Source organism: Rhinolophus ferrumequinum, chromosome 23 (assembly GCF_004115265.2).
Source record: "Rhinolophus ferrumequinum isolate MPI-CBG mRhiFer1 chromosome 23, mRhiFer1_v1.p, whole genome shotgun sequence".
Classification (NCBI taxonomy): domain Eukaryota; kingdom Metazoa; phylum Chordata; class Mammalia; order Chiroptera; family Rhinolophidae; genus Rhinolophus; species Rhinolophus ferrumequinum.
Window position 1 is genome coordinate 20,536,138 of NC_046306.1, and position 16,529 is coordinate 20,552,666.

The 16,529-nt window shown below is 42.3% G+C and overlaps 1 protein-coding gene across 10 annotated transcripts in view; it reads left to right on the forward strand.

The window, feature by feature from the left end:
- NCOA6 (nuclear receptor coactivator 6) overlaps positions 1-16,529 on the forward strand; it is an 87,670-nt gene that overhangs the window by 57,318 nt on the left and 13,823 nt on the right. For 9 of the 10 annotated variants that reach the window (XM_033094433.1, XM_033094432.1, XM_033094436.1 and 6 more), the window contains 4 exons: positions 1,432-2,548; positions 5,003-5,124; positions 8,210-11,209; positions 14,136-14,204. In XM_033094433.1, coding sequence (XP_032950324.1) covers positions 1,432-2,548; positions 5,003-5,124; positions 8,210-11,209; positions 14,136-14,204 — 4,308 coding nt within the window. The remainder of the gene's footprint in view (positions 1-1,431; positions 2,549-5,002; positions 5,125-8,209; positions 11,210-14,135; positions 14,205-16,529) is intronic. The other variant, XM_033094441.1, reaches the window with a different exon arrangement.

Consider the following 16,529-nt stretch of genomic DNA (forward strand, 5'->3'; position numbering starts at 1 on the left):
AGCATGGACTGGCCTCATAATTTTGTTGTGGCTGCCACTTTCTAGTTCCCATTTAAAAGTGAAAAATGAAAGGGAGATAAAATGAGCTAGAAGGTTATTCAGTAAAAAGGGAGAGAGAATGAAAGTAGCTATAGGAAAATCCCAAAGACCCAAAATAAGTAAACACTGTCGCAAGCCAGGCAGTGTCCTTTGTCTACATTAGAAATAACTGAGAAGAATAGAACATGTCCCATGAGATCCACCAGGGACTGCCACAGAGAAGGGTCACTGAAGTTTTAATATCCCTTGTTAACTATCCTCTATCTGCAGCTTCTAGGTCATCAGTCAGTTGACTCCTGCCAGAGGCTCAGCTTTCAGATAAGGATTAAATAATATTTACCACATTGAGGCAGAGGAGACCTGTCCTTAGGAAGTATTCGGTGTTCTTTTCTTTTTTTTAAAGATTTTATTGGGGAAGGGGAACAGGACTTTATTGGGGAACAGTGTATACTTCCAGGCCTGTTTTTCCAAGTTGAGTTGTTGTCCTTTCAGTCTTAGTTGTGTCGGGCGCAGCTCAGCTCCAGGTCCAGTTGCCGTTGCTAGTTGCAGGGGGCACAGCCCACCATCCCTTGTGGGAGTCGAACCGGCAACCTTGTGGTTGAGAGGATGCACTCCAACCTACTGAGCCATCCGGGAGCTCAGCGGCAGCTCAGCTCAAGGTGCCGTGTTCAATCTTAGTTGCAGGGGGCGGAGCCCACCATCCCTTGCGGGACTTGAGGAATTGAACTGGCAACTTTGTGGTTGAGAGCCCACTGGCCCATGTGGGAATCGAACCAGCAGCCTTCGGAGTTAGGAGCATGGAGCTCTAACCGCCTGAGCCACCAGACCGGCCCCTCGGTGTTCTTTTAAGTACAGCATCCAGATATCACACATATAACCTTTGAGAGTCATTATTAGTTGCCCAAGAAACATTTTTAAATATCTTCTCAGCACTGTTGAGGTTTTCCTAACAAGATGCATCACGTTCTTTGTTTCCTTGACTCATCTAAAGCAGAATTTATTTCACTAGCCTACAGTGCTTTTCATTAATTTTTTTCATTTTAAGGTAGATACAAGTCATTTTTAAACAGTGAGATGCTGCCTTGCTCTTTAGTTAATCTGAAAGAAAGTAAACTTTATTGATCTTTGAAATGTTATTTTAAGTTACCAGTGAGTAAAGAAACAGGTTCTCCTTCTCTATCGTATGGTTATTGAGAATGTAACAATTATCCCACAGTCAAATCTCCATATTTTAGAAAACCCACAGAAGGTATGTCAAACACAGTACATGTGTTTATGTTGGTCAGTGGATACATGGGTGATGGGTGTTTTTCTAATTAAGGTAATTTGAGTATCTTAATACCAATAAAATAATAGTATTACTTTCTGAAACTGTGTTCTTTTTTCTTTAAGGTGGTCAAGGAGCTGGTCCTCCTCAAAACCAGATGCAGGTGTCCCACGGGCCACCAAATATGATGCAGACCAGCCTCATGGGAATTCATGGCAACATGAACAACCAGCAGGCTGGTAGTTCTGGGGTTCCTCAGGTGAACCTGGGCAACATGCAAGGCCAGCCCCAGCAGGGCCCGCCGTCTCAGCTGATGAGCATGCACCAGCAGATCGTGCCCTCCCAGGGTCAGATGGTCCAGCAACAAGGAAGCTTGAACCCTCAGAACCCTATGATCCTTTCAAGGGCCCCACTTATGCCACAGGGCCAGATGATGGTGAACCCTCAGAGCCAAAATCTTGGGCCCTCGCCCCAAAGGATGACCCCACCCAAGCAGATGCTTCCCCAGCAGGGCCCACAAATGATGGCGCCGCATAACCAGATGATCGGGCCTCAGGGGCAAGTTTTGCTCCAGCAGAACCCAATGATAGAGCAAATCATGACCAATCAGATGCAGGGGAATAAGCAACAGTTTAACACTCAGAACCAATCCAGTGTCATGCCGGGACCAGCACAGATAATGAGGGGACCAACTCCAAACATGCAAGGAAACATGGTGCAGTTTACGGGACAGATGTCAGGACAGTTGCTGCCCCAGCAAGGGCCTGTGAACAATAGTCCTTCTCAAGTTATGGGGATTCAGGGGCAGGTCTTGCGGACACCAGGGCCCAACCCACACATGGCCCAGCAGCATGGTGATCCTGCTACTACAGCAAATAACGATGTCAGCTTGTCTCAAATGATGCCTGATGTTAGCATGCAACAAACCAACATGGTCCCCCCCCACGTGCAGGCCATGCAGGGAAACAGTGCCGCGGGAAACCACTTCTCAGGCCATGGGATGCCTTTCAATGCACCTTTCAGTGGAGCACCCAATGGAAATCAGATGTCCTGTGGTCAGAATCCAGGCTTTCCGGTCAATAAGGATGTCACACTAACAAGCCCGTTGTTGGTCAACTTACTGCAGAGTGACATCTCTGCAGGCCATTTTGGGGTAAACAATAAGCAAAATAATACCAACGCAAATAAACCGAAGAAGAAGAAACCTCCTCGGAAGAAGAAAAATAGTCAGCAAGATATAAAGTAGGTTGTGATAAATTTTGTCTCAAATTTCATTCATTTATTTCTATGTAGACAGCTTTTTTTAATAGAAAACTTGAAACATATATAAAATTAGTAGAATGAAATCCCCTAGCAATTATCAGGTAATAGCCTATCTTGCCTTCATCCGTGCTCTCCCCATTACCCTCTTGATTATTTTACAGCAAATTCAGTTTAAGTATTTCAGTATGTACCTCTGAAAAATAAGGACAGTTTTTTAAGACCATACAAATACCATTAACACACCTAGAAAAACTAACACTTCCTTCATGTTCTGAGGTATCCAGACAGTGTTCATATTTCCCCAATTAATTTTTTTTTACAGTTTGTTCAAATAAGGGTCCAAATAAGACTCAGACATTGCCATTGACTGATAAATGTTTCTTATGTTTATAGTCTCAGTAGGGTGGTGGCACCTCAGAGCCTGAAAAGTAGCCAGTGCTACCACACTACAACTCCTCAAAGCATTTCAGGCTTATAATGGCTGTTGGGGAACCAGAGAGGCCAAATGTGTTTTGGAATTGAAACTGCTGTCTCTCAAATAGAAATGGTTTTTCGTACAGGTGCTTTTCCTTTAAAGGCTCATTATCATCCCTGGAAGCTCAAAACCTCATGCTAAGATGATTGTACCTTTTAAATCAGTTGCCCTTTTGGTAAAGGTTCTCCACGTGAGTTCTTTTGCAAGATCTCAGCAGCAAGGGCAGTTAACTTATATTTCGTTTCCTGAAGCTAAGTGTTCATTTAAGTCGAGTTTTTAGCTTTGATAAAATGTTTTCAGAGAGAATATTGATTGAACTGGATTTTCTGCCCTTAATTATAAAACTGGAATTCAGAGACGTTTATTAGCAGGGAATAGTGATTAATGAATGATAAACGGGTTAATTGAAATTAATTGCTAGAACTATAGAAAATAATAGGGGCGCTTTAGTTAAACAAGCTTAAATGTCCAAAATGAGACCAACTGCTAACTACCACAGTATTTCTTTGGTTGTATTCTAGTATTATATCATAGTCATTTGCTGCTGCTTGAATTTTATAAATTAAAAGTCAATAATTGTATATTAACTACCTATATTTCCCTGAATTCAGATTTAGTAAGCCCTTTAATCATCTAATGTTTCCAATATCTTTTTCTAAGTTATATTCTTTACTGCTATCAACCTATGGGAATAACATTTTTTTGTGTGGTGATATTTATTCCTCCCAGTAGTCTAGGAGTAAAATTACAAGATTAATCAGTTGCTGTTAGTATGAGTTTTTGCTGTCTTCACCAGACCTAAAGGAGATTGCTAACTTTCTGGGCTCCAAATTGTGAAAAGGGCCTTCCTTATACAGCATTGCTCCTAGGAAAGGAAGACAGTAGGTTTAACAGGAAGGACACCTGCTCCCAGCTCTTCCATTAGCTCACTGTGGAATCTTGGGCCTGTCTCTTACACCTCTCTGGGCCTTTGTTTTCTCATCCATAACATGAGGGGACTGGACAAGATACCTGAGAGTTTTTTTTGGCAATACAATTCTTTGAAAAGAAAGAATATTATAGAATCCTGACCTGTAGTTTGAAGTGAGAGAGAAGTCATAGGAACAAATTGACCATGTGGTGGGTCTTTTAAAATGGATTAAAAGTAAGGCTTCTGAAACTACACAGAATACATTGAGATGAAATACTCTCTATTAAGTGGGTGATCAAGATCAAGGTAAAGAGAAGCTAAAGGTAGGAAAGAAAGGTGCAGCTAAGAGTAAGATTATAAACAAAATGAGGGATGTGAGCACTCTGGCTCTTTGGAAATATGAGTGTTAGTAGATAATGTTTTCTTCATTTCTTCCCCACTAAAGATTCTAAGCTATACCCAGATAAAAATGAAAGCATTTCAAAGCCAATGGGGATGTCTGCAAATAACACGCTGCAGCAAAATTAATTAGCTTTGTTCTGGTATACTCCATCTTTCTTTGTTCTGAATACCATTTTTGCCAGCCAACCTACAACTTCTTGCCAAGTGTTACGAGTTGTTGGAGCCACCACTGTAATATCCACAAAAAAGGAACATTCTGGACTCTGGGTGAATTTAATATAGCTACACCAGTGATAATGTGGTTTCACAGGAAAAGTACTTTATAATATTGATAGTCCAAACTATAGTCAAGTCTTAAAACATCTAAAAGATGGATGATTACATGAAAATCATTATAACTGAAATTTGTAGAAAGCACTTTGAGTAAATAGCCATGCTATTAGATTAAGTTAATTTTAAAATTTAATGAAATTGCCAGATTATTTTTATACCAAATATTGAACATTTTATCAGACTAGAGAGGTGTAAATATGGTAAGACTGATAATGCAAACAGATTTTAGTTCTTTAGAAATAGGAGAAAGGTTAAGCTAGTTTCATGTTTGAGCTGTACAACTTACTCTCAAATGTGTAACTTATTTTTTTAGCACCCCAGATACTCGTCCAGCTGGTTTGGAGGAGGCCGATCAGCAGCCACTGCCTGGAGATCAAGGAATTAACTTGGACAACTCAGGCCCTAAACTGCCAGAATTTTCAAGCCGACCACCAGGTGATCAAATATTAAAGATTATATACTTGTCATCATTTATACAGCCTTACAAGGCTTCTTTTCAAGGAAACAATAGTTTATTATTTTGTCTCCTAACTAGGCTACTTTACCAATTTAATGTGTCTAGTATTTGTAAACTTTGCTTTGATATTAAGTAAAAATTTCAAAAACGACTTCTGAAAGCTGTAGATTCTGCTCAAATTAGTCTTTGTCATTTTAAGTCCTTGTAAGGTCAGACTGAAATGTCAAGTGCCTCTTTATTCTGGTCAATATCAAGGTTCTAGTTGGCATCAAAGTGGAATAAGATTAAATGAAAAGATATTTTCACTCTAATCCTGCTTGCCTGTCTTTCCTGCAACCTTTCCTACTGGGGCTTTCTCAGAGCAGAGAACTACCAGGGTTTAAAATAAGAATTTTTTTAAATAGAAGTTTTATTATGAATCTTTAAACACAAAAAAATGTAAAGAATAATAAAAGACACGGTGTACCTACCACCTAGCTTAATTAAAAATAAATAGGACCAATATTGTTGAAGCCCCCGTGTTGTACCCCTCTCTGATTGTAAAATAATGTACTCTCTAAATGTTGAAAAATTATGTTGAAAAGGAAAAAGCTCTCAAAATTCATTATTCCAACCTACGTATTACAGAATCGAGGCCAGCTGCCACGATATCTCTGGTGACTTTTGGTCTGAGCGGTGATTTATAACATAACCTTATTCTCCTGTGACACAGTTAAAGACACATAGGCCTGTTACATTTAGGCTACTCTTCTCTTTGTGTACAAAAGATTAGGTTTTGTTTCTTCCTCACAAGTTATTTCACCTTCTTTTTGGCATATAAGTGAGAGTGGTGTTATTTTAGGGATAAACTTTAATCTACCCTTAATTTATGTATTTTAAAAGTGAATCCCAAAATAAAAGTAAGTCCATCATGATGTCAGTACTTTGTGTTATTACAAATTATTTGGGCATAGCACAGTCCCATCCATGAGTTGCAGCAATACAATTGAGACTGGGAGGTCAGTCTTTGGCAAATATGTCTAGAAGGTAGTAGGAACAGGAAGATACCTTTTTCTCTCAGACACATCTGAATTCTTATATGAATCTCAGGGGTCCTCACACACATCATTGCTTCATTTCTACAGTTTGCAAACTGGGGGCCTACAGGCTGAATTTGGCCTGTAAAGTGTTTCGATTGTCATGCAGTGTCTTAAACCAAACAAAAACCTGCTGAATTTAAATGCTTTTAAACAGAGCGTTTGCTCTACAGTTGGGCTCTGTCCAGAGGACTGCTATGTTTTATACCAGCCCACTTGGCTTCTTCACTGTCATCCTGGCCCCTAAAAGCATATGAGTTTGCATTCCTTGATTTATAAATTTGATTTTTGGGTTATGTTATATGCACTACATGTGTCCTGGCTTTCCCTCCCCCTACCATTCTATCACAGCAACCCCAGTCTCTTTGGACTGCTGCCTCCAGCTTCTGGAATTTTTAAGCAGCCATACCCTTAACCATTACTTTCGAGATGCTGCAGTCTTTGGTATTTACTATGCTGTCTGGTGGCCGGATTTTAAAAATAAAAGGCATTTATGTCATAGTCCTGACATCAAGGGGCTTCTACAGAAATTATAGTTTCTTAAAATGGGAACCTGAGTTAAAGCTATGGAAATGCCATATGTTATTGGCATTATAAATATAAAGAAGTTACTCGGACCTAAAACAACACAGGATTTTTTAAAGAAATTTTCAGAACTGGATTCTACACATTGCACTCATTGTTGCCATGGATATCTTTGGCCAGAAGACATTAATTCATTCGGTCTTGAGCACAGGGTCTGACTGACCCTGTGGATCAGCAGCATTTGGTCACTGCTCTGTGAGAATCTTGAGCAGCATTTCTTCCAACTGCTGGAGCCAACCGTTCTTACCCTGCACCTTCTTAAAACTAATGTCTTTTTCACGCAACAATGGAATAAATCTAATTTGTGTTGAAATTGTATCCCAGCTACATGCCCATTTTTTTCCCACTGAACCACCTTAATTCTTGGCTATTGATCTTTTTATCCCTTCTGCTAATTGTGTAAGGTTTGGGTTCTAAATGCCGAGTAAAATCTTCACACAAAAAAGAATCAGTTGAGATGTTGCCTTCCGCAAATCTATAAGGCATTGTCCCTCAGAGTTCTTTTCTTGAAATTATTTCTTATTCCTGAGGGCTGTGCTTCTGGCTTACTTATTTTCCAATTGTGGATTCATAGAAAATGTTGCTCCAAATAGAGTTTTACATGAAAGAAAGTAAATGGAAATTAAAATTTGTATATCCATAAAAAAACTTGATTGCCTTCATATTATTTTCAGTGTGTATATCAGCTTCTGTAGCTCCTGCTGTTTGCTAAACTGATTTACGTTGGAAGGGCGGTTTAATTCAGTCAAGTTCCCCCAAAGGATTGATACTGAGGGACGCAGCATGGTATGTGGAGCCAATGGATTGGAGTAATTTTATATCCCTCTTTCTTAAGGAATTGAATTCTAGAATTTTATATTTTACTTCTGTTGAAAGAATAAAAAGGCTATCTTCAATGCTGGCGTTTTCACCAAAATCAAGTCTTAAAAAAATTAATCTGTGCTAAAAAACAAAAATTAATCCTAAATGCTTTACTTCATTCACAAGTACAGTGAAATATTTATGTCTGCATGAGACCTCACAGCGGGGTGGTCAGCTCCTTGCTGTTGGTGGAGTTTTTCTCATTTCATCTGAATGTTTTCCTGGTATAGACTGGGCCACTTGCATTGCATAGCATGGAGTGTCTGTGTATCACAGAGTCTTAGTACAGTAATGCCTCATTCACACACTGAAGACTGAGGAGCTCCAGGTTCATGATGCTTTGCTTTTTGCTTCCTTAAGCAGTGTACCCTTTGCTTATGTCAAATAATGAGGGGCTGCCCCTGCCCGCCTGGGAGTAGGCGTGCCTGAGCTATTGGCACAATCTGTGCCACTTAATGAGTACTGCTTGGCTATACTCTAGAAGTAGCAAAGCTTTTCTTGCTGAAAATCTAACTTCCCTGATTTTGGGGGCTTGTTTTAGGTTATCCTTCTCAACCAGTTGAACAGAGGCCACTTCAGCAGATGCCTCCTCAGCTCATGCAGCATGTGGCACCCCCACCACAGCCAGCACAGCAGCAGCCACAGCCACAATTGCCACCGCCACAACAGCAGCAGCCGCCGCCACCTCCCACTCAGCCGCAGTCGCAGCAGCAGCAGCAGCAGCAGCAGCAGCAGCAGCAGCAGATGATGATGATGCTGATGATGCAGCAGGACCCCAAATCAGTTAGGCTGCCAGTCTCCCAAAATGCCCATCCCCCGAGAGGCCCCCTGAACCCGGATTCCCAGAGAATGCCCATGCAACAGAGTGGCAGTATGCCTGTCATGGTCAGTTTGCAAGGACCTGCCTCTGTGCCACCGTCACCTGATAAACAGAGGATGCCAATGCCTGTGAATACGCCTTTGGGAAGCAATTCAAGGAAAATGGTATACCAGGAAAACCCGCAAAATCCTGCCAGCTCACCCCTGGGAGAGATGTCTTCACTCCCTGAAGCGAGCAGCAGTGAAGTACCATCTGTCTCAGGAGGCCCAAATAACATGCCTTCACATTTAGTAGTTTCCCAGAATCAGTTGATGATGACAGGGCCCAAACCTGGACCATCACCCCTTTCGGTAACTCAAGGTGCAGCTCCGCAGCAGCCCCCTATAAATTCCCTGCCCAGCTCTCATGGCCACCATTTTCCGAATGTGGCTGCTCCAACCCAAACATCTAGGCCTAAAACACCAAACAGAGCCAGCCCCAGACCCTATTATCCGCAGACACCCAACAACCGCCCTCCCAGCACAGAACCTTCAGAAATCAGTCTATCACCAGAAAGACTCAATGCCTCCATAGCAGGACTCTTCCCCCCACAGATTAATATTCCTTTACCTCCTAGGCCAAATTTAAACAGGGGCTTTGATCAACAGGGCCTAAATCCAACAACTCTGAAGGCCATCGGGCAAGCACCTTCAAATCTGACCATGAATAATCCTTCCAATTTTGCTGCCCCACAAACTCACAAATTAGACTCTGTGGTGGTGAATTCTGGAAAGCAGTCTAATTCTGGAACAACAAAACGGGCAAGTCCAAGCAACAGTCGCAGGTCTAGTCCTGGGTCCAGTAGGAAAACCACCCCAAGTCCTGGGAGGCAAAATGCAAAAGCCCCTAAACTTACTCTGGCCTCTCAACCAAATGCAACCCTGTTGCAGAACGTGGAGTTGCCAAGAAATGTATTGGTTAGTCCCACTCCTTTGGCCAATCCCCCCGTACCCGGGAGCTTTCCTAACAACAGCGGGCTGAATCCTCAGACTCCTGCCATGCCTGTTGCTGCTGTGGGGGGCGTTCTTGAGGATAACAAGGAGAGCGTGAATGTGCCTCAAGACAGCGACTGCCAGAACTCCCAGGGTAGGAAGGAGCAGGCTAATGTTGAGTTAAAAGCAGGACCTGCCCAAGAAGTTAAAACGGTTGTCTCTGAAGATCAATCCAAAAAAGATGGGCAACCTTTGGATCCTAACAAACTTCCCAGTGTCGAAGAGAACAAAAGTTTGGTGTCTCCTGCTATGAGGGAAGCACCAACATCGTTAAGTCAACTTCTCGACAATTCTGGAGCTCCTAATGTGACCATTAAACCCCCTGGGCTTACAGATGTGGAAGTAACACCTCCAGTAGTTTCTGGGGAGGACCTGAAAAAAGCATCTGTCATTCCCACACTGCAGGATCCGTCTTCTTCTAAAGAACCCTCTAACTCTCTAAATTTACCTCACAGTAATGAGCCGTGTTCAACCCTTGTGCATCCAGAATTGAGTGAGGTCAGTTCTAATGTTGCACCAAGCATCCCTCCAGTAATCTCAAGACCTGTCAGCTCTTCCTCCATTTCCACTCCCTTGCCCCCAAATCAGATAACTGTTTTTGTAACTTCGAATCCCATCACAACTTCAGCTAACACATCAGCAGCAGCTCTGCCAACTCACCTGCAGTCTGCATTAATGTCAACAGTCGTCACAATGCCCAATGTGGGTAGCAAGGTTATGGTTTCTGAGGGACAGTCAGCTGCGCAGTCGAATGCCCGGCCTCAGTTCATTACACCTGTCTTTATCAATTCATCCTCAATCATTCAGGTTATGAAAGGCTCGCAGCCAAGCACAATTCCTGCAGCCCCACTGACAACCAACTCGGGCTTGATGCCCCCCTCCGTTGCAGTCGTTGGCCCTTTACACATACCTCAGAACATAAAATTCTCTGCTCCTGTACCGCCTAATGCCCCTTCCAGTAGTCCTGCTCCAAACATACAGACAGGGCGACCCTTGGTCCTTAACTCACGGGCCACCCCTGTTCAGCTGCCTTCCCCGCCTTGTACAACTCCAGTTGTCCCTCCCCATCCCCCTGTCCAGCAAGTAAAAGAATTAAATCCAGATGAGGCTAGTCCTCAGGTGAGCACCTCAGCAGATCAGAACACTCTGCCCTCTTCACAGTCAACTGCAATGGTTTCTCCCCTTTTGACCAACAGTCCAGGCTCCTCTGTCAACCGGCGAAGCCCAGTTTCATCTAGTAAGGGCAAAGGAAAAGTGGACAAAATCGGCCAGATTTTACTGACCAAGGCTTGTAAGAAAGTTACAGGCTCTCTCGAGAAAGGGGAAGAGCAATATGGTGCAGATGGAGAGACTGAAGGCCACGGGCTAGAGACCACAGCTCCAGGGCTCGTGGGAACAGAGCAGTTACCCACAGAGCTGGACAGTAAAACCCCAACACCCCCAGCACCCACTCTGCTAAAAATGACCTCTAGCCCCGTGGGCTCGGGCTCCACCTCAGCAGGACCCAACTTACCTGGCGGTACTCTCCCCACCAGTGTACGCTCGATTGTAACCACTCTGGTACCCTCTGAGCTCATCTCCGCGGCGCCGACCACAAAAAACAATCATGTTGGCCTAGCATCTGAGCCCCTTGCAGGTGGCCTAATGGAGGAGAAGGTGGGATCCCACCCAGAGCTTCTGCCCAGCATAGGTATGTACTCGGGCCTGGCATCATCTCCTGTCTGTTTTTTGATGGCCTATCCCACAAGAGAGACCATAACTCCTTTTCTACTTGGAGGAAGAAGAATGGGCTAAATGGCAGTAGTGGTGTTTCGTTTATTGGAAGTACTTTGGGAAATAGACTTTTAAAATCCCATGTTAAGTTTACATTGATTAACATGGTGCTGAAATGAAATATACCTTTCATTTATATAGTTTTTTGTTTTACAAGGAAGCCTTTTTACATGTGTTATCTTACATCATCTCATACGAAACCATGGTAGGTAGCACTAACCCTCTTCTATGGGTGAGTAGGTTGAAGCTCAGAGAAGTGCAGTATTTGTTCAGAGTTGTACTGTGAACCTCCAGCTTGACATTGTCTCTTAAATGTGAACAGCAGCTTCTGCCAGTTCCCCTTCCCATAATAAAGACTTGCTCTCAACAGTTCAGTGGTGGTTCTCATAGCCCCTTCCTCACTGTACTCTGTCCCAGGGCCTATTCCTCCTGATTGACTGCTCCAGAGGAGGCTTTCCAGAAAATCAGGTTTCATGATAATAGTCATGGAAGGAGCAAAGTGGTTGAGAGAGAGGTCGGCTTGGGTTGGTATATCAACACCAGTATTTACCAGCTGTGTGGGCTGAGGCAAGTTACATGACCACTTCAAACTTCAGTTTCTTCCTTTGTAGTATGGAGACAAGTAGTTACAAGAATTCAAGGAGATAGTGTGTTAACATGTTTAGCACAAGACTAGAATATAGTAATAAATGGTAAAAAATAAAAAATAAAAAAATACCAGTTTCTTTTTGATGCAATCTCTTTGTCAGACTATTCCATTCATGTATATCTAGTTCAGATTATTTACCATGTACGGTTAAAGTGGCCTAATGCTGGATGCATAGGTGTACTTCTCCCCTCCTTCTCTTTGCACCCTTCCTCCCACATGCACACATTCTTCCTCCTCTGAGGCTTAAGTGGTGCAGAAGCTCTGTTTCCGAGCGGAATCAGTCACACGCTGCCAAAGCAAGGAAGGACCTTTGCTATATCCTAGGCCAGCTAATAGTCCCTGTCTTGTTTATGCAGTTAAAATGCTTTGAGTGCCTACCCAAGTGGTAAGCACCCATGAGAAGGGGCAGAAAGAACACAGGGTAAGGTCAGAGTTCAAATTCTAGCTCCACTGGTTACCAATTGCAGTTGGAGAAATTCCTTAACCTCTTATAAGCCATGTACTTCACCTACAAAACGTAGATTGTAATTGCTACCTCCCAGAATTTATACAAAAATTGAATGAGAGAACTTAGCACAAAGTGGCCAGCACATTGCCTCACACAGAGCTCTGGAAAGGTTACTTAACCTTCTTTCTGTCTCTTCAGTGCCAGAGATACAGGGAAGGAAAAGGGCTTTAAGGAGTTCACTGCCCTTGCAGGAGACAGAGTTTACAGAGCTGGCTCTGTAGGTTTCTGGTCCTAGTTCTGTTGATGGAGGTCAGCCCTAAGAATTAAAAATAATTTGGTGTGACGAATATATTCTCTGCTATTAAATGTTTCCATTCTGTTTCCTTTCACGGCACTTTCCCCTCAGGTACCAAGAGAATAATGATGAAGTGATTAGAAAATACTTTTATCTGGATCATATATAAGCCTAGAGAAATATGTGAGCCTTGGGGAAATAAACCTGCAGTTGGGAAAAATTCTCAATTTTAGTTAAGATTGTTTCCATTCTTTTTCAAGGGGCTACTGTGCTTTTACCTTGAAAATGTGAGAAATCAATACTGGAGTTAAAAGTAGGAGTTAAGGTGTAGATTTAAGCTTTATCAGATAAGCATCCAAAATCAGTTCTTACCACAAATACAGTATTGACTCTTACTAGTAGGAAGAGAGATCTGCAAAATTCATAATTTCCACAAGAGCGTAAAACTTATTGTTGCCAAATTTCTCTATAATGTTAGACTGAAGTGTCAAAATGGGAGAACATACTCTTGAATGACTGGCATATCTATGCCCTTAATCTTTATGATCCAAGAAGTTTCCATTCTAGGGTATATCGTATATTTTATTTCATTTCTCTGCAAGCACCTAGGTTCTCTCTGTCCTTCAAAGCCTTTAATGTACTTTCACACATGTACATTTCTCCCTTTAATGTACTTGCACATTTCTCAATCTAGAATCAATCTCCCATGCTTTGGACACCTATAGCACTTTATGCTTATGAACCTCCTTTATATAACATCACAGTGCAGTTCAGTGTACCTCGTGTGTGTACTTTACCTTCAATACTAGATTGAGTTCCTGATGAACAGGAAGGATGTAATTTGGTCTCTAAGAGTGCTTGGCCTTGCCCCTAGTAAGTTCTTCGTACCTATTAGATAAGTAAATGACATATCAAATTGATCTATTAAGTATGAATTGAATGCCTGCTTTATGCCCATCGCTCTTACCAGGTGCTATAGAAAAGTACAGAACAAATTGTATGATTCATTTTGGGTATCAAGGAGGGTAGTCTTTAGAGGAATGAGACAGAATTTTTTAAATGGTAAGGTGAATCGTGTAATTGTGCCCCTGAAAGTGGTTTGGGTGGCTGACTAAAGTATGCTCTGGGATTTTTTAGAAACTGGACAGAACTTGACCCCAAGAAGTAAAAATTATGAGTGCTGTTACCCTCATGGCCCCCTCCATCCGTGATCTTTGTATACACAAGAAAGGAAAAACAAATACTGTTAGTGGTAGTCTTTATTACTGAGTGTTATAGTAGTTAATTTTTTAAGTAAGTTTTGAAATGTACTTTCAAAGCCAACTTCTAGTATTGCCCTCTAAGAGAATGTGTACTTCAGCAGTTACTTAGCCCTTGATTCAGTCAATGCTTTCTGTTTTGTTTAGAAAAGAAAGTAAAAGGCCTGTATGTTTTTTTTTTTCTTGCCTTAGCTCCTTCACAGAGTTTAGTCCCAAAGGAAACTCCAGCCACGGCACTGCAGGGGTCTGTTACCAGACCAGGTAAGGCACCCTTTGGAAGAACTCTTGGAATGGAATGGGTTACATGCGAAGGAACCACTGCTGTACTCAGAGTGCCAGGAAGTACCTGAAACTTTCTTATCTGTTTGCTTCAGAACAGAGTTTGGTTGAATGGCAGAGCTTGTGCAGTACTCTTTGAGGTTATTTCCCCCCCTGACCAGCTTGCGCATTTCTGGTGTCAGCCAGGGAATTCAAGAAGGGCACCTCAGTGTACGTTGTCTGTGGGTGGTTTCCATTGCAGAGTTTGCCCTGTTCCATAACCCTGGCAGATGACTGACTGGTATATAGTAACTCACTGGAGTAGCAAGTGTTACTGCACTAAGATAGTGATGGCATGATTATGACAGGAGTGGAGGCTTGTTCCGAGGACCTCTGCTATGGTGAGGTAGCCATTCCTCCAGGGAGACAGTCATTTCAGTCATCTCTGGATGGCATTGGGTTTCTTTCCATGACCAAGATATTGTAAATAGCACTAGGAGTGGTGTTTCTGGAAGGTGGAAGGTGGAGTCCACGGAAATCTGACAGATAATTGCTGTGGGATGCTGGGTCAGCTCTGAGCACGTGAGGGTCTTGATGGCAATAACAGCAATAGATTGGACTGCCAAACACCTAAATGTCATATGTATGTTACAGTTGCGTCTTGCCGGGGTCATTGTCACTATAGGTCATTGGAGGAGTACAAAAAAATGAAGTATGACTGCTTTCCACAAGGATGTTAGAATCTCATTTACAGTACAGTTCACACACTTGACAAAATTTGTAAGCAAAAAACAATGCAACCATGTTTAATACTGTGAGTCAGTCTAAGCCAGTAAAAGTAAGGTATAACTTGTGATTATGTTTAAACCTGCTTCAGGGTGCTATGTCCTGTGTGATGATGGATAGGACTTTCTACTGCACACTCTTTGTGTAAAATCAGGCCTCTGAAAAGGATGGACGAGCAAAAAGCATTTCAGCCACCCAGATTCTTCCTTAGCTGTGACCTGCCTACATGATATCTGACTTTGGGAGAGATGGAGCAGGTTATTCAGAGAAGGGGTAGATAATAAAATTCCTTTTTGGTGAGAAAAGGAGCAACTAGCAAGGGGAAGGGAATTCGATATCCTGTCCCAGCTCTTTACTCCAGAAAACGGGCCTTAACCATATTATGTCATATGTCTTCCTCAGAGTGTTGGCCGAAGAATCCTGTTCCTTCTAAAAGTTTGACTTAAATAAATCTCCGTAAAATACCCCAAAGCCACTCATTGCTTTCACCAAACCCCTCTGTTCTCGACTTATATGAATTAACTGTGATAGTGTTAAGTCTCAAAAGCTTTGAGTTTTACTCCAAAAGAGCAAGCTAATCAAGATTTCTTTGTAATCACCTTCTTTGACTTAGCTGTTTTCATTTCTGAGTACACATTACCTGAGTTTCTTTGCTCCAGCAGAGCCAGCAAAGCAGCAGAGATTCTATGAGTTGGTGTCTATTTCTTGGAGAGGGGTTTTATGGTTTCGATATGGGGAGCTTAACAGCAGATGAGAAGCAAGGATTCTCTTCTGCCAGCATTGTGCATTAAAGGCAGAGTTCTCCAGCCTCCTCACATGAAGGCTGCGTCAACATGAGCACCATAGCAACAATAATAATAGCTAATACTGAGTTACTACTACGCACCAGGTGCTATACTAAACTTTTATATGTGTTATTTAATCTTAACTTTGAAGTGGTTAAAGTGGTTATCAGATGAGGCATTGAGCACAGAGAGGTCAAGGAATGTGCTCAAGGTCACATGGCTAGTAAGCCATGATGTCAGAATCCAACCCAGGGACTCTGGCTTCATTGCCTTCAAGAAGGTTACCAGGTAATCAGTAGGGTGTGATACTATGAGCCTGAGGTGCTGAGGTTCCGAAAAGCAGGGCCAGGTACAGGTACAGAGAGCTGTGGTAGACCAGAAGCAGGAAAGATCACTGCTATCAAGTGCATCAGGGAAGTCTTTTAGTAAAGATGGAATTTTCCTAAAGACATACAATGGAGGAAGAAGATGTTTGTCTGCTGGTGCTAAGAAAGAAGTGCCTGGCAAACCCATAGGAGGCTCATTTAAGCAAAACTTGCTTGACAAATTACTGAGCTTTTCTTTTCTTGGAGAGTATTTGCTGGGAGGTTGAGGAAGAGAGGAACATAATGGGGTCTGGAGGTGATACCTCAGAGTGGTCTGCCCCCTAAAACTCAACAAGGAAGTTCTTTGAAGGAGTGCGTTCTTCATAGATGTTTAAGACATATTGGAAGATTACTGTCTTTTAAAAAAAACAAAACAGTGTCAAGAGGGTGGG